The 23,766-nt window shown below is 53.6% G+C and overlaps 1 protein-coding gene across 1 annotated transcript; it reads left to right on the forward strand.

The window, feature by feature from the left end:
• The first annotated feature begins 1,031 nt into the window (after positions 1 to 1,031).
• Positions 1,032 to 23,645, forward strand: EDC3 (enhancer of mRNA decapping 3). Its single transcript, XM_063412938.1, has 7 exons — positions 1,032 to 1,090; positions 4,866 to 5,055; positions 6,182 to 6,486; positions 10,765 to 11,100; positions 17,581 to 17,734; positions 19,084 to 19,301; positions 20,556 to 23,645. Exons 2-7 carry the CDS (start codon positions 4,892 to 4,894, stop codon positions 20,888 to 20,890), a joined length of 1,512 nt encoding a protein of 503 aa, XP_063269008.1. The 5' UTR covers positions 1,032 to 1,090; positions 4,866 to 4,891; the 3' UTR covers positions 20,891 to 23,645.
• The last annotated feature ends 121 nt before the right edge of the window (positions 23,646 to 23,766 follow it).

Raw genomic sequence — 23,766 nt, forward strand, 5'->3', positions numbered from 1 at the left:
AGGCAGTGAAGGCGGTGATTCAATGGAGAGGATGAAGGGGAATGCCAAGGATGAAAAGGTGACAGAGGTGATGGAGGTGTGATGGAGGGATAGAAGGGATGGAGATGATGGAAGGGATGGAGGGGATGGAAGGGATGAAGGGATGGAAATGATGGAGGAATGAAGGGATGGAGGGGATGGAAGGGATGGAGGGGATGGAAGGGATGAAGGGATGGAGATGATGGAGGTGATGGAAGGGATGGAGGGATGGAGATGATGGAGGTGATGGAAGGGATGGAGGGATGGAGAGGATGGAGATGTAAGAGGTGACAGAGGTATGATGGAGATGATGGAGGGGATGGTGTGCTGGGGGGATGGTGGGACAGAGGTGACAGGTGTGTGACAGATGTGACAGATGTGACACAGGTGTGTGACATAGGTATGACACAGGTGTGTTACATAGATGTGACACAAATCTGATACAGGTGTGTGGTACAGGTGTGTGACACAGATGTGTGACACAGGTGTGTGACACAGATGTGTGACACAGGTGTGTGACACAGGTGTGACACAGGTGTGACACAGGTGTGACACCGGTGTGTGACACAGATGTGTGACACAGGTGTGACACAGGTGTGACACAGGTGTGACACCGGTGTGTGACACAGATGTGTGACACAGGTGTGACACAGGTGTGTGACAGATGTGACACAGGTGTGTGACACAGATGTGACACAGGTGAGTGACAGATGTGACACAGGCGTGTGACACAGATGTGTGACAGATGTGACACAGGTGTGTGACACAGGTGTGTGACACAGGTGTGTGACACAGGTGTGTGACACAGGTGTGTGACACAGGTGAGTGACAGATGTGACACAGGTGTGTGACACAGGTGTGTGACACAGGTGTGTGACAGATGTGACACAGCTGTGACCGCTGCCGGAGGGCTCCGCAAGCGGGCCCTGCGCATGCGCACAGCGCGGCTCCCACGCCGTCTCTATGGCCCCGCAGGCGGCCGGAGCGCCGGGGGGCGGGGCCGGAAGTGACGTCACGGGAGCGTCGCCGAGGCGCAGGGGCCGCGGTGAGGCGGGAGCGGCGGCGGCGGCGGGTGAGGGGCGCGGGGGAGGGGTGGGCACGGCCCGGGGGCTCGGAGGGGGCGGGCTGGGCGGGCGTGGTGCCTTCCCAGGGGCTCGGGCTCTCCTGGACCTCCGGGAGGCGCGGGCGCGGCGCCAGGCCCTGCCCGGCCTGAACGGGCCGTGGTGGGGCGGTGGGAGGCGCGGAGGGGAGAGGCCAGGCCTGAGGGGCGGCTGTGTTCAACTCTGGGGTCCCCGTGCTTACAGCGGGTGGGGTTGTGTTTAACCGTGGAGGCTGTATTTACTTATGGGGGGCTGTGATTACCTGTGGGGGGCCTGTGTGTGCCTATGGAGATGCACTGTGGACATGCCCTGTGTTTATCTATGAGGGAGCTGTGCTTCATTATGGGGGGGTCTGGTGTTTTGGGGGGCCTTTGTTTATTTTTTGGGGGATCCCTGTGTTTATCCATTGGGGATCCCTGTGTTTATCCATGGGAAGGATCCCTGTGTTTATCCATGGGAAGGATCCCTGTGTTTATCCATGGGGGGGATCCCTGTGTTTATCCATGGGGGGATCCCTGTGTTTATCCATGGAGGGGATCCCTGTGTTTATCCATGGGGGATCCCTGTGTTTATCCATGGGAAGGATCCCTGTGTTTATCCATGGGGGGGATCCCTGTGTTTATCCATGGGGGGGGGATCCCTGTGTTTATCCATGGGAAGGATCCCTGTGTTTATCCATGGGAAGGATCCCTGTGTTTATCCATGGAGGGGATCCCTGTGTTTATCCATGGAGGGGATCCCTGTGTTTATCCATGGGGGATCCCTGTGTTTATCCATGGGGGGATCCCTGTGTTTATCCATGGGGGGGGATCCCTGTGTTTATCCATGGGGGGGATCCCTGTGTTTATCCATAGGGGATCCCTGTGTTTATCCATGGGGGGGATCCCTGTGTTTATCCATGGGGGGATCCCTGTGTTTATCCATGGGGGGATCCGTGTGTTTATCCATGGGGGGGATCCCTGTGTTTATCCATGGAAGGGATCCCTGTGTTTATCCATGGGGGGGATCCCTGTGTTTATCCATGGGGGGATCCCTGTGTTTATCCATGGGGGGGATCCCTGTGTTTATCCACGGGGGATCCCTGTGTTTATCCATGGGGGGATCCCTGTGTTTATCCATGGAAGGGATCCCTGTGTTTATCCATGGGGGATCCCTGTGTTTATCCATGGGGGATCCCTGTGTTTATCCATGGGGGGGAATCCCTGTGTTTATCCATGGGGGTTCCCTGTGTTTATCCATGGGGGTTCCCTATGTTTATCCATGGGGGTTCCCTGTGTTTATCCATGGGGGGATCCCTGTGTTTATCCATGGGGGGATCCCTGTGTTTATCCATTGGGGATCCCTGTGTTTATCCATGGGAAGGATCCCTGTGTTTATCCATGGGGGGGATCCCTGTGTTTATCCATGGGGGGATCCCTGTGTTTATCCATGGGGGGATCCCTGTGTTTATCCATGGGGGGGATCCCTGTGTTTATCCATGGGAAGGATCCCTGTGTTTATCCATGGGGGGATCCCTGTGTTTATCCACGGGGGATCCCTGTGTTTATCCATGGGGGGATCCCTGTGTTTATCCATGGGGGGATCCCTGTGTTTATCCATGGGGGGATCCCTGTGTTTATCCACGGGGGATCCCTGTGTTTATCCATGGGGGAGGATCCCTGTGTTTATCCATTGGGGATCCCTGTGTTTATCCATGGGAAGGATCCCTGTGTTTATCCATGGGGGGGATCCCTGTGTTTATCCATGGGGGGATCCCTGTGTTTATCCATGGGGGGATCCCTGTGTTTATCCATGGGGGGATCCCTGTGTTTATCCATGGGAAGGATCCCTGTGTTTATCCATGGGAAGGATCCCTGTGTTTATCCATTGGGGATATCCCTGTGTTTATCCATGGGGGGGATCCCTGTGTTTATCCATGGGGGGGATCCCTGTGTTTATCCATGGGGGATCCCTGTGTTTATCCATTGGGGATCCCTGTGTTTATCCATGGGGGATCCCTGTGTTTATCCATTGGGGATCCCTGTGTTTATCTATGGAGGGGATCCCTGTGTTTATCCATAAGGGATCCCCCCATATTTATCTTGTGGAGCCCCTATGTTTACCTCTGGGGCAGGTTGAATTTTCCTGTGGTAGTTCCATGTGTTTACATTTTACAATGTTTATAATTATTACAATATTTGGGATCCCTCTTTTTCCATGTGGGGTCCCCTGTGTTTTCCCACAGGGACACAGCCCCCACTCAATCCAACCCTAGGACAGTTTAATTTATAAACAAATTTTGCCCTCAAACATAGATTTATTGGTTGTGATTTTAGGGGTTTTTTTGCCAAAAGGAGGCTGTTGTTTTTAGAAAGGATCTGTGTGAGGTGATGGTGTGCGCTGAGCTCTTTTCCCTGTTTCCTAAGGGAGACTAAAAAGAAAACAGGAAATGGGATGAAGTTCTTGTTTTCCTGTGGGTACCCAGGGATGTGTTATCTGTGTTTGGGGAGTGCTTTTTATCAGCCATCTCCTTGGAATGCAGACATTGTCATCGAGGGTTAATATAAACACACAGCCACAGGAAGGAGAGGGGGCTGCTCCTGAGGAATTTATGGCTTTGGGACCAAATTTAGGGTTTTCTTCCCTTTGAAGCATCCCCTGTTTTCAGGCGTGTGAAAGTTGGGGGAAGTGAGATTTTTTTTTCCTCATCCCGGTTTTTTTTTGCCTTGCATCTTTTTCCAAGAGGCTCAGCTAGCAGAGAACCCAGCTGCCTCTTCCACAAGAGTGACTTGTACATGGATGTTGATCTCCCTGGGCTGTCTCCCGTGTTTCTTTGTGCTGCTCACAGTAAATATCAAACGTTCTCCCTCTTTGATTGCAGCATGAAAGGCAAATCTATACATTTAGGAGCTTGTCATGTCTCTCGTTCTCCGTGACGCTCGTGAGCCTGTCACTGGGAAATCTCGGATCAAAGGAGCTCTTTAGCTGCTTCCAGGAGTGTTGGAAACATCTGTCTAAACAAATTGGAGTTTTTCCTGCCTGGTTCTGACACAGCTCAGGTGCTGGGAAGGAGAGCAGCTATTTTTTAATTCATTTATCTGATTGTGGCAGTGATGCCAACGCTGCCTCTGCAGAGTGTGGATGCTTTTGTCCTGGATTGCAGTTTTTGGGGATTGTCTCCCCATTCTGTGTTTCTGTGTTGGTTAGGGCTCCCCTCCCGCCCTGTATCTCTCTTCCCTTAAAGATTTTGGTTTTCATTTGCAGAGATCAATCCTGAATATTCACAAGAGCTGTTGTCCATCTGCCAAAACTTGAACGGGGGAAATGAAGATAAATTCCCAGTTTGGAATCACAGGGAGCGTTGCCTTTTTCCCAGCATGGCAATGAAACTCGAGATCATTTTAGTAAGGAGGTGATATAAAAGTGAATCTTGGAAGGCCTTCAGGGGCTTCTGTGGGCATCTTTCTTACATCACCTCCTTACTAAAATGATCTCGAGTTTCATTTCCAGGTTGGGAGAAAGGCAACAGGAGAACATCCACAGGCAGGATGAAACACTAAGTATTTCTCTTGAAAGCCTTGAACTCAGCCAGTCAAGGAAAGATGTGCCCTGCAGTGGGGAAGGCAGAGCCCCGTGCAGGGATTTACACTGGCTGGGGTCCTTGGGGTGTCTCTTCCTCCCCACAGAGGAGAGAGGAGCCGGGAGGGAGCCGGGGCTGTGCGTGCGCCCCTGCTGACCCCGGCTGTCCCTCTGTGCCTCTCCCTGCAGCCAGGCCGTGCTCCTGAGCCACAGCCATGGCCACGGACTGGCTGGGCAGCATCGTGTCCATCAACTGTGGGGAGAGCCTGGGCGTGTACCAGGGCCGGGTGTCTGCCGTGGACCAGGTCAGCCAGACCATCTCCCTCACGCGGCCCTTCCACAACGGCGTCAAATGCCTCGTGCCAGAGGTCACCTTCAGGTGAGTGCCCGCCTTCCCCCAGTGCCTTGCATGGGATTTTTCCCCTTAGACGTGACCTCTTTGCTCTAAATGTCCTTGCTGCCGCTGAGTGCCTCTGATGTTTGTGTTAGAGATTAATTCCTGGCTCGGATCCTGGAGCTGGAGAGGGGTAGCTCAGGCTCGGGGGTTATTTAGGGGTCACACTGTGTGTGTGTACAAATATATTTTTTTATTTTATTGTAAATGACTTTTTATTATTTTTATTTCTATTCTGTTCTGCCATAGCAGAGGGGGCTGACATACTTTTTTAAAGCTTTGCCCTCAGCAGTTCTTTCCTGGTAACTCCGTGCTTAAGAAATATAAATAGGAGTCACTCCTCACTGCACGTTTTCCTGTTCCCTGGAATGCTGTAGTTAAGGCTCTGAGTCACTCATTTTTCAATAACATTGACTCCACAAAGTCAATACCCTTAATTTATTTTTTTCCCTTGGATTTTGAAGAGAGGCAGTGGGGGAAGACAGCAGCCACATCCTGCCAGGGGGTGTGGGGAAGTCTCTCTGCTCTCATATCCCACTTGGACAAATGCTGAGTTCAAACTAGAAGCCCAATTCCTGATGTATTTCTTGCAGTCAATGCAAATGGAGGTCTTTATAATCACTCCTTTGTTTTCTTCTGGCGTGTGCCCAGTGCTAGATTAGTTTTCTTTATCCTTTTTTTCGTTTGGAAATGGGAAGTATTGTCCTTGTCTGAGCATGAACTGCACTGATCTAAGGGTAGCTGTCTGCAGGAGTGGATTAAAAGTAATAGTAGCCTCAAGGCTGAGAGCAATTAATTAGCTTGAAGCTGTTAAATTAATGCAGATTTCTACAAAGGTCTGGGCCAGTTACTTCGATTTTTTTTTTGCTTGACTGATTCCTGTTTCAGCTCCAGAACCTTTCAAACAAAACCCAGGTGTAGTGCAGGAGTAGTGAAGTGATTATTTTGAAGGTTTGCCATTTCAGTGGAACATTCTGATGTCTGTGGAAATTCCCTGTGTGTCGGAGTATTAAAATCCTGTTATTCCTTTTTTTCCATCGATAACCACATCGGAACAATCCCGCTGCTTTTCCCGTGTGCTAAATTCCCTCTTTCCCGGTGCCGTTTCCAGGGCGGGTGACATCACTGAGCTGAAGATCCTGGAGATCCCAGGCCCGGGGGACGGGGACTCACAGCCGCACACGGACACGGCCGTGCCGGGCGTGGGCTGCCAGGTGGGGCCCAGCCAGAACGGCGCCGCCAAGGGGCTGCGCAGGGCCCCGGCCAGCAGCGCCCCGCAGAGCATCCCCAGGAGAGCAGACACCAAGAGCCAGGACATGGTGGTGTCCCCGCAGCAGCAGTGCTCCAAGAGCTACATGGACCGGCACATGGAGACGCTGGGCCAGCCCAAAGGCTTCCGGCGGAGGCACAATTCCTGTGAGTGTGCTGGTGTCATCCCGGGGCTCTGCTGCTCCAGCGGCTGCCCTCTCTCACCAGACTTTGCTGGAAGCTTCCCCTGGCCCTGTGGGTTGTTTTGAAATAGGATGTGTTTCTGACCCTGCCTGGAAGGTGGTGATGACAGGTGGGGGTTGGTGTCTTTTTCCAGGCAACAACTGACAGGAGAGGACACGCTCTTAAACTTCCTCCTAACATCCAACCTAAATTTTTTACTGAGAGAGTGATAAAGTACTGGGTTTGTCTGCCCAGGGAGGTAGTGGAGTCACCATCCAAGGATATGTTTAAAAAAACGGCCTGGATGTGGCATGGGTTGGGCTCAATGATCCTAAAGGCCTCTTCCACCTGAGTGATTCTATGATTCTATCAATGTAGAAAATGCTTAATGCCAGTTCCAAAGATGTCCTCATTTTGCTGTCTTTCCTGTTTGAAGATCGCCCAGTTTCCAGCCCTTTCCTCTAAAAGGAGCTGCAGACGAGCTGCAGTAATTTTCTCGGGTGAGAGGAAAACAGAGTGGGCTGTTTCTTGTGAAAACACAGAAGCTCAGTGCTGTGTTTTCAAGGATCCTCCAGGAAAAGTGAAAGAAATGTGCAGTGAGGCTTTCTCCCACTGCTTTGTCTTTCACAATTTTAAGACTTCCTGAGGCAGCAGTGAGAGTTCAGTATTAAGGGCTTTTTTTTTTTCCAACTTAATTTAACCTCTTGCTTTTTAAATTTATTTTCTATTTAAAGCTTCTATACCCATAACCCATTACAACATCACCCCATTTTTAATTACTAGCGGGTTTGGGCTGTGTTATTAAAAATACAAATTAATGAAGGTGATGTAAGATACAATCAGAGCATCCCAAAGCCACACATCCGTTATTTCTATTTCTCTTGATAAAATCTTCAAAATTGGGCCAAAACTGGCTTTGTTCATTTTTTTCCCCTCAAAGCCCGCTGAGGTTTCCAGATCCTCATAATTCAATTCCTGAAATGTCAGTGTATGTCCAGCATATTTCCATGACTTAATTGTTGAAGCCTCAGTATGCATGATTTCATTTTTTCCCCCCTTTCAAAAGAAAGAAGCCGAGGTGGGCCAGGCCAGTTAAACAGGTGTAAGGCTGTGTTCTAGGGGAGAAATTCCCAGACCTCTGGAAGTGTTTCTCCCCCACCAGCAGCTGGGTTATTTTCACCCCTTCCAGGCTGTGTGGTGGATTTGGGGTGAGCAGAGTGCTTCAACCCACAAACAACTCACGTTAGGTTTACATGAGCCCAGCAGGTCACTTTTACACACTTTGAGGCAGGCTGGGCGAGGTGTAGATTGTTGGGTCCATTCTGGCATTCAGGAGGTAGAGGAGGGATGTCTTACCCTGTAAAATGTGTGTATTTGGAGAGCAGGGAGAGAGATGTGTGAGCTTTGGAGGGGGCATGGAGCTGAGCCTGTGCTTTGTGGTGGAATGGGCTGAGCTGTCCTGCAGAACTGGGGTCCTCCAGCCTGAAGCTGACCTCTTGCTGGCCCTTAGCGTGCCGAGTCAGGGCCACAATTCCCCTTTGGAGCTCTGCTGTGACAGGAATCAATCAACAACAAACACCAGCCCAGGTTTCCCAACAATGGCTCTGCTGCCGTGCTGGCACTGCGCTGGCCGTGCCAGGGCTGGCAGCAAACCCTCCCACAGGATCTCTCAGGAAGGCAGCCAGCTCGCTGGAGACTTTGTTTGCTTGTGTGCTGTGCATGAAAGGGTTGTTATTCCTCAGAAACAAAACAAAAAAAAACCTGGGAAGGATTGTTTGTCTTGTGAGGGAGGTGCTTTTGTGCATGGCACGGGGCTGCCAGTTTGGAGTGGAGCTGCTCCCCTCATGCAGGGCACAGGCACTGGAAGCTGTGATCCGAAAGCAGCTGGAATAGGGGATCTGCCTTTCTGCAGCCTGGCTTTGCCCTCCTCCCCTTGCCCTTTTTCTGGCTCTTTTCCTTTCCCTGAGCAGAGCCAGCTGTCATTTTTTCTTGTCTAGAGGGCGATGCTTGAAGAGGAACAGCTCCTGACTTTGCTCCCAGCTCATTGGAGGCCTGTGCCATGTTCTGTGTGATTCTGCTGGGGGGCTGTGGGGCAGGGCTGTGTGTCTCAGCAGCACTGCAGAGCTGGCTCCCCTCGGGGTGGCTTAGGGAGCTGCCCAGCACCACTGCCTCCATCCTTTGTGGCTCACTCCTGTTTCACTCTCCTCCTTATCCATTACCTTGTAATTTGGAATATACTTCTTCTTGATCTCAAGTCACTGGGGAAGCCCAAATTCTCAGGATTCAGTCTCCTGCTTAGGGCTGTGTGAGCTGTTGTTCTCCAGCTTTCCTGGTGCAGCTCTTCATTCCATCAGCCTTCCATGCTCACATCAGCTGCTGCTGTCCCACCAGACACACCCTGTGAGTTTGGGGGCAGCTGAGGGGAATGTGGAGCTGTTTGCAGAGGGCTCTGGCAGGGAGTGGGAAGGAGCAGCCCGAGCTGGCCGAGCTCCTGACACGGACACAAGGAGCAGGCTGGGTTTGCCTCTGTGGCAGTGCAGGCTGCAGCTGCTCCATCTGAGAGTCCCCTGCCTTGTGCTTGAGCTGCAGCTCCTGAGTGTGGGCAGAGCTCAGGCCTGCTGTGTTTGCATTCCTCGTGTCCCTCCTTCAGAGCAGCAGCTGTGGCTGTGATTCCCTCAGCAGTGGCAGTTTGGTTCCAAAGCAAATCCTGCCCAACTCTGTGTCACGTTTGCTTTGGGAGCCCTTTGTCTGGGACAGTGGAAGTTGTTACCAAAAAGCTTTCAAAACCAGGCACATAAATGAGTGATTGCAGCCTGCCTACTGAAATTCTCCCTCCTGGGAAGCCTTACCCTTTTCTCTCTGCTAAATCCTGTTTTGTCAACACAGTGCTGGAATTCTGCTGTCTGTCCTTCCAGGACAAAAGGTGCATTATCACAGTCCCTTCTCATCTGAGGAAGGCTTTTTTCTTAATGGGAATGGTTATTCTGCAAAGCCTGGCAGATTTGGGATCTTGCTGTGGGGACTGGGAAAGCTTTCAGGTTAGTCCTTAACCACTTCTCCAGGAAAACCAAGCCCCACAGTGTCTGGAATAAATCCTTGCTGAGGCAGTGGATCTGTGACTGGGAATGACCCAGGTACGCTTCCTCAGCAAGTCACATTCCAGCATGACTGGGGTTAAATGTGCTGAAACTGGGCTTGTGAGGGACAGGGGACTCGAAGGGTGCTCCTGGAGTCTGTGCCTAGTGCAAATCTTTTGGGATGTTTGAAAGTCCCCTTGGATGGCTTGAAATGCTTTGTTTCTGTGTTATCGGACGGATTCTCTCAAACACATTTGTATAAATCCCTCACAAAGGGAATTATCTTAAACAACAGGAAATGGTTTGGTAAAGCAAACCAAAGCAGTCTGGCTTGATAACTTACTCCATCTGTTGGACACTCTAGGTGATTCCTGTAGCTGCAGGAATTGGCCTGAAATGTTTTGTGGTAATTGCAAATGTCATACTGGCAACGACAAACAGAATCATATTGTCTGGACATGAAGAACAAAGGAAGAAATAAGCAAGTAAAGCATATGTTGGCCTCGTAATTGTTTATTTGCATCAGTTCTTGATCTCCAGCCCTAAGCAGGAGACTGAATCCTGAGAATTTGGGCTTTCCCAGTGACTTGTGATCACAAAGATGTGTATTCCAAATTACAAGGTAATGGATAAGGAGGAGAGTGAAACAGGAGTGAGGCAATGGACTGTGTGTAATATCACAGAAATTACATCAAGGTCAAGGATAAAGAGATCCTTTATATCCAGGGCTTGAAGTTCTCCCCTAAAGATCATTAATATGGAAGAAAACACCTGCAGTAGTTTCTGAAATTTAGGGGAATTCCAGAGAAGGGCTTGGGTCACACACACCTGCCTGAACATGAGCCCAGGACAGGAGGAAAACTCCTGGGTCATAGCTGATGACTTTGCCACTGATGTGACACTGGGATTAAACAAAACCTGGACAAACACCTCTTTGGCTACTGTGGGCAAGCCTGTTTGTCCAGCCTGGCTGCTGGGAAGTCCCTGAAAGTCTCTTTGCTGCTGCTCTTGCTCTATTTTCTGCTGGCTTAGCTGAGCGTGGGTAGTGCCAGGGATGAGCTCCACGGCGAGTGTCCCTTAATGGGGGGACTGTAAGCAGGAGCTCCCCTCTCCCACAGAATGTGCTGAGAAATTGCCTTTTTCCCTTTCAGGACACACTCTCACCTTGCTTTCCTTTTTTTCTTAGGGTCCTCCAGCAGCCGCCACCCGAACCAGGTGACGCCGAAGAAGAGCGGCCTGAAGAACGGGCAGATGAAGAGCAAGGACGACGAGTGCTTCGGGGACGACATCGACGAGATCCCCGACACCGACTTCGACTTCGAGGGCAACCTGGCCCTCTTCGACAAGGCAGCAGTGTTTGAGGAGATCGAGACCCACGAGAGGAGGAGCGGCACCCGCTCCCGGGGCACGCCCAGCGAGAAACCCGCCCGCTACCGGCACGACGAGAACATCCTCGAGTCCGAGCCCATCGTCTACAGGAGGATCGTGGTGCCCCAGAACCCCAACAAGGAATTCTGCACGGGTACGGCCCCTCCCTGCCTGATAGGGACCCAAACTGCTGCTTGTGGGGGCAGGAGCTTTGCTCCGAGGGGTCAGCTCAGTAAGGTTGGATTCGTGTGTCTGCTCACAGCCTTTCTTTGAAGTGTTTCTGAGATAAATACTCAGAGGGGGCAGCAAGGTGTTGCTCCAGCAGGGAGCAAAGCTGATGGTTGGGAGCTGAGTAAGAGGTGTTTGAATCCTTGCTTTGATTTCATGGTGAACCCACCTGGAGACACACAGAGGGACAGGCTCAGGATTTGTGCTTGCATGGTTTCAGGAGGTTTCCTGTGCTCCTGGCACTCCCTGAGTAGTAGTTCTCCATTTCTGCGTGGGTTTAAATATAGTTCATGTAAAAGAACTTAAGGCACATTTAGCTCTGAATTCCAGGTAACTTCAGTCTCCTTGGGATATCTTGGTTTTCATTTTAAGCACTTGTAAAACGTAGGAGTGAAGGAAATTTGGCATTCCAGGAGCGTTTCTTTTCCACATCAGAGCAGAATCAGATGTCAGCTCTTCTTGCAGGGACTGAAACCAACTGATATTCTGGTGGCCTGAGCAGAAGTGTGAGCAGCTCCTTGGGCTGTCATTCGTCCTCAGCCTGGAAATTCCATCTGGGGTGTGAAACGCTTCAGGGGAGGAAGCTGATGGATTTGTAATGATTTGCTGCTTTTCAGTTTTGAAAAGTTCTTTTTTTTTTTTTTAATGGTTCTGGTGTATAACAATGTCCTAGTTCTCCATTTCTGTCATTCCTCTTCCAATTGTTCCTTTCTGCTCTCGGGTGAGAGGAAAACAGAGTGGGTTGTAGCAGCTCAGTGTTGTGTTTGCAAGGATCCTCCAGGAAAAGTGAAAGAAATGTGCAGTGAGACTTCCCCACTGCTTTGCCTTTCACGATTTTAAGACCTCCTGAGGCAGCAGTGAGAGTTCAGTGTTAAGGGCTTTTTCTTCTGCATAATTTAACCTCTTGCTTTTCAAACCTCTCCAAGCTTTCAGCATCTCTCTGTGGAAGAAGCCACACTGATAACCATGTGCTGTGTGAATAAGCACCTCTTCATTTGCTGTGTGGTTTCCTGTCTATCCTGTGGGCTTTTTCAGATTTCCTACTTGTCAATCCCTCTTCCAGCTGGCTTGTTTGAGAGGAGACAGGGCCTCTGTGGATGTCTAGTCTGAAACAAAAGCTAAGCCACTGTTGGCAGCCAATCTGAGCGGGATGGCTGATAGGGGATTCTAGCAGCAGAATTCCTGGGAGGAAAGCTGCCATGCAATGAGCAGCAGCGAATTCAGGGATGGAAACTCAATCCTGTTTGCTGCACTCCCAATCCCTTTGTTTGGCAGCTGGAAGGAGGGTGCTGGGCTGTAGGCAGCCTGCCTCTCAGTGGCTCAAAGAGCAGCTGGTGTGGTTAAAGGAGTGCCAAGAGCTCCAAAGGCCTTGATTGTGGATGTGTCTGTGGCAGGATTCTCCCTGCAGAGGTTCTTCTGTTTTCCTAAGGGAAGCTCTCCTTGCAAAAAGCATTTCCTAGTTATGACAAAGTACTTCTTTCTCCTGTTTTTTTTTACCCTGGGCCAGTCTGAGAGATGATTGTGTTAATAGAGCCCTGGCTGAGACAGTGATTCTCTGTCTGCTGCAACAGCACAAAACTGATGCTGGAGACTGGCAGGGAGTTCATATCCAGCTCTTGGCACTGTGGGATCCCTGTCTCTGCATCTCTGCCTGCTTTTTTGTGCATGGAGGAAGGGAACAACCAGGATGGTGCAGAGGTAGAACCAAACTGCTGATGTCAGCTTTGAGCCAGTCCTTTGAGCTACCCAAAGGACTCATCTGCAGGACTCCCAGCCTGGGATTTTATTGTTGACTGAAATATCTTGGTGTGTGTGGGATAAACACTTCAGTCCACTGGGATGCTTTTCTGTGAGCTGGTTCTGTGGAGCCAGGCTGTCGAGTAAAACACTTTTTAAACAACTCTGTGTTTTACAAGTGAGCAGGGAATGAAGAATGTGGGAATCTGTTCCAACCAAAAGTGAAAACCTGGAGCTAATAGAATCTATAGGTGATTGTGTCTAAGTCCATGCCTGGGACTCCACACGTGATCCCTCCTGAATGTATTGATGTATTCATCATTAGTCTTCACTGGCTGCTGTTGATCTGTCCTTTATTTACTGGGAAATGCAAGTGTTTAGCAAAAACTGCCTCTCTGGAAAGGCTGATCCTTGCACGAGGTGAGAGCTGCCTTTTTCTGCTTCCAGAGAATTTGAATGTGTGCTGGCTCAGGCCTGCTCTGCTCCTCCTGCTGGCACTAAACTCCTGTGTCTGAAGCTCTTTTGGGAGCAGGCCCTTCAGCCAAGCCAGTGCTGTGCAGGAGTGTTGGAGCTCAGAGGAGCTTGCAGGAGGGTCTGTTCTTCCAGCAGCCCTTTTTCTTCACAGTGAGGAGGTGGTGGCAGAGCTTTGTGCCAGCATCACAGCTCTTTGTGGGCCATGCCCATACTGTGCCCTGTCCTGGACTGACTTTTCTCCTTTTTCAGCTCTTCCAAGGCTGGATATTGGAATGTGTGAAGCGTTCTGGGCTGCTTTGAGGAGAGTGCAAATGAAGTTTGCTTCAGGAGCAGACAGTGTGCCAGGGGCAGAGTCCCTTTGTCCCTCTGGCAGTTTTTTTTTGCTCAGCTGGAGGGAATTGTGCACTAATGGTGTGAAGGGCTCACTCTGGAAGGTCAGCCAGAACTCCGGCGGGATTTGCCGTAATTAAAAATGATGATTGACAAAAGCAGCCCTTAAGGCTGTGTTGTGTGGGGGGCAGTAAATGTGTTTTGCTGAGTCTGCAGCAGGTGGTTCCAGCTTTGCCACCAGCAGAAGGCAGCAGGGAATGTCCCGTGTGCCTGCTGTGGACAGGAGCTCCAGACCAGTCTGGACCTGGAACTGGGACCTGGCATTATCCATTGCCAAAGGGAAGAGCTGATGATGTCAGGACAGATGCAGGAGATGCTGGGTCTGGTTCTGTCTGATCCACTGCTGAGGCTTGCCTGGATTTATTTTAGCAGAGAACCAGAACCAGAGAGCTGAACCAGCCAAGGGGAAAGCTGTGACCCAACACCTGAGTTCCTCTAGCATCAACCCTCTCCTTTTTCCCTGCCACTGCAAGCTTGGGAAACATTTGGGCATCCCAGCAGCATTACAGGACTTGTCTGGGGAAAAACTCATAATTCTTTAATTTCTGGAGAGTCACCTCAGCTCTTCTGCTGGTGTAGGATGTTTTTTTCCACCCAGTGTCACTCTGCGTGTCTCAGAGCTGTTCAGTCCATATCTACCTTGTGGATTGGTTTTTTTTTCCAGGCAGCTGTAAAATACATGTACTTAATATTAAAAGGCCTGGGCTAATTTCTTTTATTGCCTTCATTAGCAAACAATAAAGATGCCCTGTCCAACCCAAACATAATTAAAGTTGGCAGGGCTTCAGTTTTGTGGCAGTGGTGTTATTGTTTGTGGGTTTACACGTCGCCTCCTTGATTGCCCTCTGCCAGAGTTTATTTAACTCCCTGGGCCTGCTTTTGATGAGCCAGTCTGACTGGTTGGACCTTGCGTGAGGGCAGAGAAGGGAAGTTCTCCTGGCATTTCAGCCTGCTCCTGAGAGGGAGCAATTAGGACAGGCTGGCGTGCTAAATGCCAGTTCATCGCTGCCTCCCAGTGACCCCCTCGGATTAACCCACTGGTGGCAGCCAGCCCGTGGGAAATGCAGTTTTCCTAAAGCTGCTGGTTGAGGGGAGGTTGTGGAGGGGACAGAGAAGATGTGTGCTGAATAGGGTGCACACAGAGTGTAGATTTCCTGCTTTGTCCTTCTAGTTTGGGGAGTTAGTGCAAAATTTAAGTAGGGGATACGTGGGTGGTTCAGATGGAGCAAAAGCAGGGTTTGGGAGCTCCCTTTTTTGGGATCAGCAGATGATGCTGGGAGAGATCCTGACCTTGGGTCACTCGTTCCAAATCTTCCCTGGAGCTGGAAAGACAAGAAACAGTGGCAGAGCAGTGACTGGCAGTGGTACAGCAGTGACTGGCAGTGGCACAGCAGTGACTGGCAGTGGCAGTGTGGCACAGCAGTGACTGGCAGTGGCACAGCAGTGACTGGCAGTGGCAGTGTGGCACAGCAGTGACTGGCAGTGGCACAGCAGTGACTGGCAGTGGCAGTGTGGCACAGCAGTGACTGACAGTGGCACAGCAGTGACTGGCAGTGGCACAGCAGTGACTGGCAGTGGCAGTGTGGCACAGCGGGCCTGTCGTGTCCAGGGCACGGGGCAGGGCGTGGCTGCTGCGGGCCCGGGGTTCTTCCTGCTGGGACTGCCGTGCTCGGGCTGTTATCAGCTGGCTGCTATCAGTCTGGCTCAGCTGATAACATGGCTGCTGGCCTGCCCTTTAGCCTGGGAGTGACCCCATCGGGTCAATGCTGGGACACATCGGGCCCTCTGTGCCTGCAGAGGCCATGAGTGAAGCCCAGGAGGGGCTGCTCTGCTGCCTTTGGCTGTCCCCCTGCAGGGACCCCTCTGGGCTGACGGTGAGAGCCCCAGGATGTGCAAAACCTCCCATTTCCGCCGGGGCTGCACTCGGGGGTTGGTGGCTGGGGCACCCTGGGGAGACGCAGCGGTGCAATAACTCCTCACAGCTCAGGTGCACGCAGCTCTTCTCATTTGCACGTGGTTGTGAGAAGTGGTTCTGGTGGCACTTGCTGCCTGCAGAGGAGCCCAGGCCCACAGGAGTGCCTGGGTTTCCTCCCGGGGCGGGTGCCTGAGCGCTGCCTGTGCCCCTCGGAGCGTTTCCCTGTCACATTCCCACGGCTGTTTGGGCTGCCACCAGCACCCAGGGGTGCCACTGTCACCCCCAGTTCAGAGGGGGAGCGTGGGGGTGGCCCAGGGCTGCCGAGCACAGGCGAAGCAGAGAGGAGAGATGCTGATGCAGGAGCTGAGTTCACACTTTCTGACCTCGTGTTTCCTGTAGCAGGCACTGCTTTTAACCCTCGACCTTTTGCTCCGTGGTGCCTGACTTCTGTGCACCTCCTGTGCCTGTCTGAGGGTGGGAGCTGGCTGCTGGGCTCAGCTGGGATTCCTGGGAGGGGAAGGAGCTGAGAGCTGCTGCTGCTGCAGCTGTGCTCCAGCGCTGTGGCCAGCCCATAAGGGGATGGCACACGCTGTCCAGGGAAGCTGTGGCTGCCCCTGGATCCCTGGCAGTGTCCAAGGCCAGGCTGGACAGCTCTCAGCACTTCACAAAACCTCTCTTGTTTCTTTTCTCTTGATCCAAATCCTGGAGCATTTCCCAGCTCGCTGGCACGGGCTCCCCAAAACACCTGGGAGGTGTTTTTCTGCAGAGTTTACTCTTTGAGCATTTCCCTGCTGCTTCTGTGTGCTGTGATCCAGCTGTTGTGTCTGGAGCAGCCCTTCTGGCACGGGAACACCTACCAGCAGACGTGGGATGATGCTTGTTTTGCTGCCATCTGTGGGATTTTGGGGACCAGAGTCAGGAACCATAAACCATCCAGGCTTTTTTTGGCACTTCACAGCTGCTCTTCTGACTTTCACAGTGCTCAGGAGCACTTTATGGTGGGTTAAAGCACTGTTGGCCTGGAGACCATTAAGAAAAACCTTAATATTCCATTTGTGAGCACCAAGGGCCTTCCCAGCCCTTGTGTTACTAAAATTTCCCACAGAGCTTTCATGGAAGTGTTATTTTGAGCCAGCACTCGTGTTTGGCTGGCTCTGCCAATAGTTTGGATTTGTTTGGTGGCCTGAGAGGGAGCGTGGGTGAGCAGCTCGGGAGCCTTTTCGCTGCCACTGTGGGGAGGTGTGTTTGTGCCCACGTGTGTCTGTCTGTGTCCGTGTGTGTGGGAGCTGTGTGCCCGTGCCCACGCGTGCCTGTATGTGTGTGTGGGAGCTGTGTGCCCGTGCCCACGCGTGCCTGTCTGTGTGTGTGTTTGTGGAAGGTGTGTGCCCGTGCCCACGCGTGTCTGTGTTTTGGGGAGCTGTGTGCCCGTGCCCACGTGTGTTTGTGTTTTGGGGAGCTGTGTGCCCGTGCCCACGCGTGCCTGTCTGTGTTTTGGGGAGCTGTGTGCCCGTGCCCACGCGTGTCTGTCTGTGTTTTGGGGAGCTGTGTGCCCGTGCACACGCATGTCTGTGTGTGTGGGAGCTGTGTGCCCGTGCCCACGCGTGCCTGTCTCTGTGTGTGTTTGTGGGAGCTGTGTGCCCGTGCCCACGCGTGTCTGTCTGTGTTTTGGGGAGCTGTGTGCCCGTGCGCACGCGTGTCTGTCTGTGTGTGTGGGAGCTGTGTGCCCGTGCCCACGCGTGCCTGTCTGTGTGTGTGGGAGCTGTGTGCCCGTGCCCACGCGTGCCTGTCTGTGTTTTGGGGAGCTGTGTGCCCGTGCCCACACATGCCTGTCTGTGTTTTGGGGAGCTGTGTGCCCGTGCCCACGCGTGCCTCTCTGTGTTCTGCCCCCAGACTCGGGGCTGGTGGTGCCCAGCGTGTCCTACGAGCTGCACAAGAAGCTGCTGGCGGTGGCCGAGAAGCACGGGCTGACCCTGGAGCGGCGGCTGGAGATGACGGGGGTTTGTGCCAGCCAGATGGCCCTGAGCCTCCTGGGGGGGCCCAACAGGTACAGGGGTGCCTCTGGGGGAGGGAGGGCTGGCAGGGCCCTCTCAGCTCGCTGCTGCCAAGGACCTTCCTTTTCCCTTTCCACTCAGCAGAGCAGAGCTGAGGTTTTCCTTCCCTCCTGCTGGGAGTTATTCAGGGATTATCCACCTTGGCACGGGTGCTGCCTGAGGTGGATGGAGCCACTGCAGAATATGTGAGGAGCTCCTTTCTGCACAGAAATGAACCTTCCCTTTGGCACGCTGCAATTTCACAGTGTCAGTAAAAGCGGAAGGCAGCCCATGAGGAGAGGGCTGCGTGGATTCTTGCAAGGCTAACTCAGCTTTTCAGGCATCTGCAGCTCACCTGGGCACATCCTGCTCTTTGGGAGGGCTTTTTGCAGCAGCTTTGGAGTGCACTCAGTGCCTTTTGCTGGCTCCTGAAGAGCTCTGCTCCCTCCCTCGCTGCCTGTTGGTGTGGGCAGGAGCTGCACCTGTATCTTTGTGCTGTTGATGGCTGCTCTGGATTGTTTGCTCTCAAATTGAAAGGTAACCCTTCAGTCTCCAGCTGCTTATTCAGGAGGAATGTACATATTCCTTATATATTCCTTATACAATCCTTATATATTCCTTATATATTCCTTATATATATTCCTTGTAGCAGGACTTGATCATTTGATGGAGAGCACTCAGTGATGACACACAGGCAGCTGAAATTCCTGCTGCAAGCCCTGATTGCTTCCAGGCCAAATGAACTTTATTGTGCAGCTGATGAAGCTTAGGGAGTAGAGATCATTTTTCTTCAGTTGCGACTCCTCTGATGGGGAAGCTCACCTCAAATTTTTAGCTTTCTTCTGCAACCCTTGGGACCTTGTGCTCTCAGCTGTGGGTACAGGGAAGTGCTGAAGGGAAGGGGAAGAGAAGGCTGGAACAACCTTCAAGTATCTGAAGGGAAACCAGAGAGGGACTCTTCATCAGGAGCTCAAAGAGGGGAAGCTTAGGTTAGTCTGTGGGAGGAATTGTTCCCTGTGAAGGTGCTGAGGCCCTGGCACAGGCTGCCCAGAGCTGTCCCATCTCTGCGAGTGTCCAGGGCCAGGTTGGGCAGGACTTGGAGCAGCCTGGGACAGTGGAAGGTGTCCCTGTGGCATGTTTGACCTTTAGGGCCCCTTCCACCCAAACAAATCTGAGATTCTCTGAACCTGCAAGCGAAGCAGCGTCAGCACCACAAAAGGATGTGGGTTCCTTCTCGACAGCGATGGCAGATTTGCAGAACACCAATTTGCATCTTACTGATTTTTTTTTTTCTCTACTGCAGGAAGAAGGTGGGAGACTTTGGGGTTCACTCAGAGCGCCTTTTTTTTTGCCTGTGTTTCAGACTAAACCCCAAGAACGTGCACCAGCGGCCCACGGTGGCGCTGCTCTGCGGGCCCCACGTGAAGGGCGCGCAGGGCATCAGCTGCGGCCGCCACCTCTCCAACCACGACGTGCACGTCATCCTCTTCCTCCCCAACTTCGTCAAGATGCTGGAGTCCATCACCAACGAGCTGAACCTTTTCAGCAAGACACAGGGCCAGCAGGTGTCCAGCGTCAAAGGTGAGGAGAGGGAGAGGGCTGGCTGCCCCGGGGAGGAGGGCTGGCTGCTCCAGGGGAGGAGGGCTGGCTGCTCCAGGGGAGGAGGGCTGGCTGCTCCAGGGGAGGAGGGCTGGCTGCTCCAGGGGAGGAGGGCTGGCTGCTCCAGGGGAGGAGGGCTGGCTGCTCCAGGGAAGGAGGGCTGGCTGCTCTGGGGAGGAGGGCTGGCTTCTGCCCGCTGCCCTGGCACCATCTAGTGGCACTGCGGTGCTTGGGTGGCTGCCCAGAGGCTGCAGGGACAGCAGGCACTCGCAGCCTGACAGAGGAGCGGTTGTGCTGCCACAGATGTTTCCGGTGGGAGCAAATCCGGAAGAGCTGCCCTATGGAAGTGCTCTGGTGGGAGAAGGGACTGCCTTGTTCAGCATGTTGGAGCTGGGAGGGAGTGAGTGTCCAGCTGCTGCTGGGAGGCAGGAGCCAGCTCTGCTGCGCCGCTTCCAGCAGCTGTCAGGATTCCCCTCTTGGTGTTCCCTAGAATAAACAGCTCCTGGGAGAGTGCTGGCTTCTGCTTGGCACTTCACCAGTTGTTCTCCAAGCTGCTGCATTTGAACTTCTGGGGGGAAACAAAGCTGGGAGCTTGGGCTGTGCTGTGCTGGCAGAGCTGCTTCCCTGTTAGAAAACTGGTAAAGGTTGGAAGAGGTTGCCCAGAGGAGCTGTGGCTGCCCCTGGATCTCTGGGAGTGTCCAAGGGCAGGTTGGACGGGGCTTGGAGAAGCCTGGGACAGTGGAGGGTGTCTCTGCCCACGGCAGGGGCTGGGATGAGATGAGCTTTAATGTCCCTTTCAACCCAAACCACTCCATGATTTTACACCGGGGACTTTGTGATCCATCAGGGGAGGGAGTGCAGCAGGTGAGAGTGACAGAGCTGGGTGGGGCAGGCAGCAGTGCAGCACAGTTGGTGTGTTCCAAAGAGCAGCCTTATCTTCACCGTGTGGGATAGAAATGGTCCTTTCTGATGGACAGAGCGCCCCACTGCTCCTTCCCGGGCTGCCTGGACTGGTGAGCCCGGCAGCACCGGGGCTGCTCACGAGCTGGTCACAGGAAGAGGTTTTGTCCTTCAGGGATGTCCCCAGAGTGCTGAAGAGCTGCTCAGGGTGGGTCTGTGTGGGAGAAGGGTGCAGGAGCAGCAGGTAAGGCCAGGCTGTGCACTGAGAGCAGAAGCCAAACCCCCAAATCTGCTGCTGGTGCAGCCGGCCCTCAGCCACATCCACGTTTCTTCCAGACCTCCCAGACACTCCGGTCGATTTAGTGATCAACTGCCTGGATTGCCACGAGAACGCCTTTCTGAGAGACCAGCCTTGGTACCGAGCAGTGGTGGACTGGGCCAACCAGAACCGCGCCCCCGTGCTGAGCATAGACCCCCCCATCAGCGAGGCCGAGCTGGGCATCGACGCCAAGTGGTCGCTGGCGCTGGGGCTGCCGCTGCCGCTGGGCGAGCGCGCCGGCCGCGTCTACCTCTGTGACATTGGCATCCCCCAGAAGGTCTTCCAGGAGGTGGGCATCAACTACCACTCGCCCTTCGGCTGCAAGTTTGTCATCCCCCTGCACTCCACCTAGAGCCCCGGCGCTGGAGGGAGGAGGAGGAGGAGGAGCTCTGTGAGAAAACCGAGCTGTGCGCCGGATCCCGGCTGCGCGGCTCTGCTGATGCCTTGGAAAAAAGGGGTGTGAGGTTCTGGGAAGGAACGCTGTGTATTTACAAAGAAAAAAAAATGGGATAATCGTAAAACAAAATGAAAAAAAACAAACAAAAAAAGAGGAAGAAGAAGGAGGAGGAGAAAATGGATTGTTCCTGCAAAGCCGTTTTCGTTCTCTCATGCCATGGGATGAAGGAACGTGCAGGACCACGGTGTCTATCCCCTGCTGCTGCCCAGCCCTGGCTGGCACGTGGTACAAATAAGGGTGATTCAGAGCTTTGAGATGTGTTTCAGGTCCTTCTGGTTGGATATTCCCAGCAAGGACGTCCTGGTGGGAACAGCACCCCTTGATTGTGTAGAAATCCCTTGTGTCGAGGGAAAATCTCGTTTGGTTCCATGTTGTTTTTGACTGCCCCGTCCCTGTTTTGTGTTCCAGAAGGCAGCTGTAGCTCCCTCTCCTTCCCAGCCCTCACGGAGAGGGTTCCCTGTTTGGAAAGCTCGTGTCAGGAGCCAGAGGCTCACACGTGCTCCGGGAACACTGATGTCCTTCCTCAGCTAGGCCTTACTGCTTACGTACTGTTGGCTTTTCTTTGTTCACTTTGTGGCCGAAGCCCAGCTCTGTGGGGTGGAGGCCTGGTGTGGGAAAGAGCTTTTCCCGGATCCTGGTGGGGTTTGGGATTGTTTTCTGTTGTTCTTTCTCCGTGCTGGCCCAGGGAGTGGCTGCTCCAGGGCTGGGGCAGTGGGGCAGGGCAGGCAGGGCTGCTCTGGTGGGTGGTGCAGGTGATGTGTGGGGTGAGCTCCCCTGTCCTTGCAGCATCCCTGCCACGTTTGGTGTGCTTTGGGAAGGAGCTCACGGATCTGTTCATTCCCTTTGGGATCCAAGCATGGGCCCGAGGAGGGCCTTGGCTCTTGTTTGGTGGCAGGAGAGGGCAAGGTGGGAGCTGCTGTGCTCCCAGAGGCTGTGGCAGAGATCCTGGGCGGGGTTTCCATCGGGAATCTGCTCTGGTGTGGGTCTGCTGCCCCGTGCCCGGCCAGACACGTTGGATTATCCTTCCCTGTGTTCCCTGGTTGGCCTGGGTGCAGTGCCTGGAGCAGGGACGAGCTGAGGAGCCACCAGCTTGCTGGCTTTGGCACTCAGCTTGGGCCCCTCCGTGTGCCCCGGGCTGGGGCAGGGCCGCTGCAGCTGCAGGAGGCGCTGCGAGGAGCTGGGGCTGTGGGCAGTGCTGCAGCTCTGCTTCTGCTCTCACACTCACCCGTCCCCAGCACTCCTGCAGGCTCCTGCACCTCGCACAGCCCTGCTGTGGCATCGGGGACAGCTCCAGGTGCTGCCTCTGTCCAGGGGAGCCCGGACCCTTGGGAGCACAGGGACCAGTGTGGGCCCAGCCCCACGGACCCGCCTGTGCCCCGCGCTGGGGCTGCAGTCAGGCACTCATCTTTCTTTTCCTCTGCTAGAACAAAGGCCAGGCCTATCAAAGGAGGAGGGAAGAGCCTTCCCTGCTTGCAAAGAAGCAATCACTGGCTCCAGGCTGCGAGTGCGGAGCACCGGGAAGGGCCCAGGAGGCTGCTGAGCCCCGGGCTCCCCCCGAGCTCTGTCCCCCTGCACGTTGCCGTATCTACCTCAGCAGGAGCAGGGGCTGTGCCCCGGCTGGCTGCAGCCCTGGCTCCCCTCAGCTGCTCTCGCACACGCGGCAGGGCTGGCGTGGGGGCTCTGCCCCCGTCCTGGGCACAGGGCCGCGTGTGCCCCACGGTTCAGCCCCAGCTGCGGTGGCACCGGCCGGGCTGTGGTTCTGACAGGGACAGGACAGGGCTGTGGTGGTTATTCACAACACAAACACAAGGTTTCCCCCTGCGTTTTTTGTTTTTTCGGCTGTTTTCTCGGACCTTTACCCGGGAGCAGCCGCAGGTTAAAAAGGTTGTTGCTGTAGTCAGTGTTAGCTTTAGTCCCCTTATTCTCACTCTCTTTGCTCAAGACACTCAGTAGGAGACTTGCTGTTTCAATTTCTGCTTTCTGCAGGTTTTTCCTGCCCTTTCTGGGTTTGGCTGTTGAACTGGATGTAGCTTGTACAGGGCAGGGATAGTCCAGGGCTGCTCTGCCCTGCCTGGAAGGCTCTGGAGCAGCTGATGGTGTTTGTGCAGGGATGGAGCTCTGGGAAGCACTGAGGCCCTGGGTGCTGTCAGCCTTGAAATGGTTCCCCACGTGGAAGTAGAAAATAAAGTGCACAGCGTTGCACAACAGGAGGGTTCAGCCCCTGGTGTAGGGAAGGAGATTCCTGAGCCCACATCCGTGCAGGGTTCAGGGCACAGCAGGCAGTGGGGCTGTGCTCACTGCCTGCTAGGTTTGGGTATTGGGCTGTACCCCCTCACAGGCAGCTGTTTTTGGCTTCACACGCCTGGAACGTGAGGTGCCAGCTCTTCTGGGGCGCTCAGAGACCCCGAGCGGGGTCTGGGTGTCCTCACTGCCGTCCCACACGGTGCCAGGGTTCGTTCTGAGAAGGGAGCACTGCTGGAGCTGTGCTTGGGATGGTTCCCACCCCCGGAGGTGGCCCTGGGTGACAGGTGACGATCACTGCGCTGTGGCACTGCTTGGTGACCCCATTCGTGACCCGATGTTTGTAACGACCAATCCCTGCCACTGCGGGGGACAATAAATGAAATAAAGTGCAGCTCTTCATGTGTGCCGTGGTGTGCAGCTCTTCATTTGCCTGCTCTCCTTCCAGAACCTTCCTGCTGCCAGGCAGACACCGGGCCAGTCCCCCTCACTGATTCCAGGTGATTTTTCACCATCTCCCCTCCTCCTTT

This window comes from Prinia subflava, chromosome 15, assembly GCF_021018805.1.
Source record: "Prinia subflava isolate CZ2003 ecotype Zambia chromosome 15, Cam_Psub_1.2, whole genome shotgun sequence".
Classification (NCBI taxonomy): domain Eukaryota; kingdom Metazoa; phylum Chordata; class Aves; order Passeriformes; family Cisticolidae; genus Prinia; species Prinia subflava.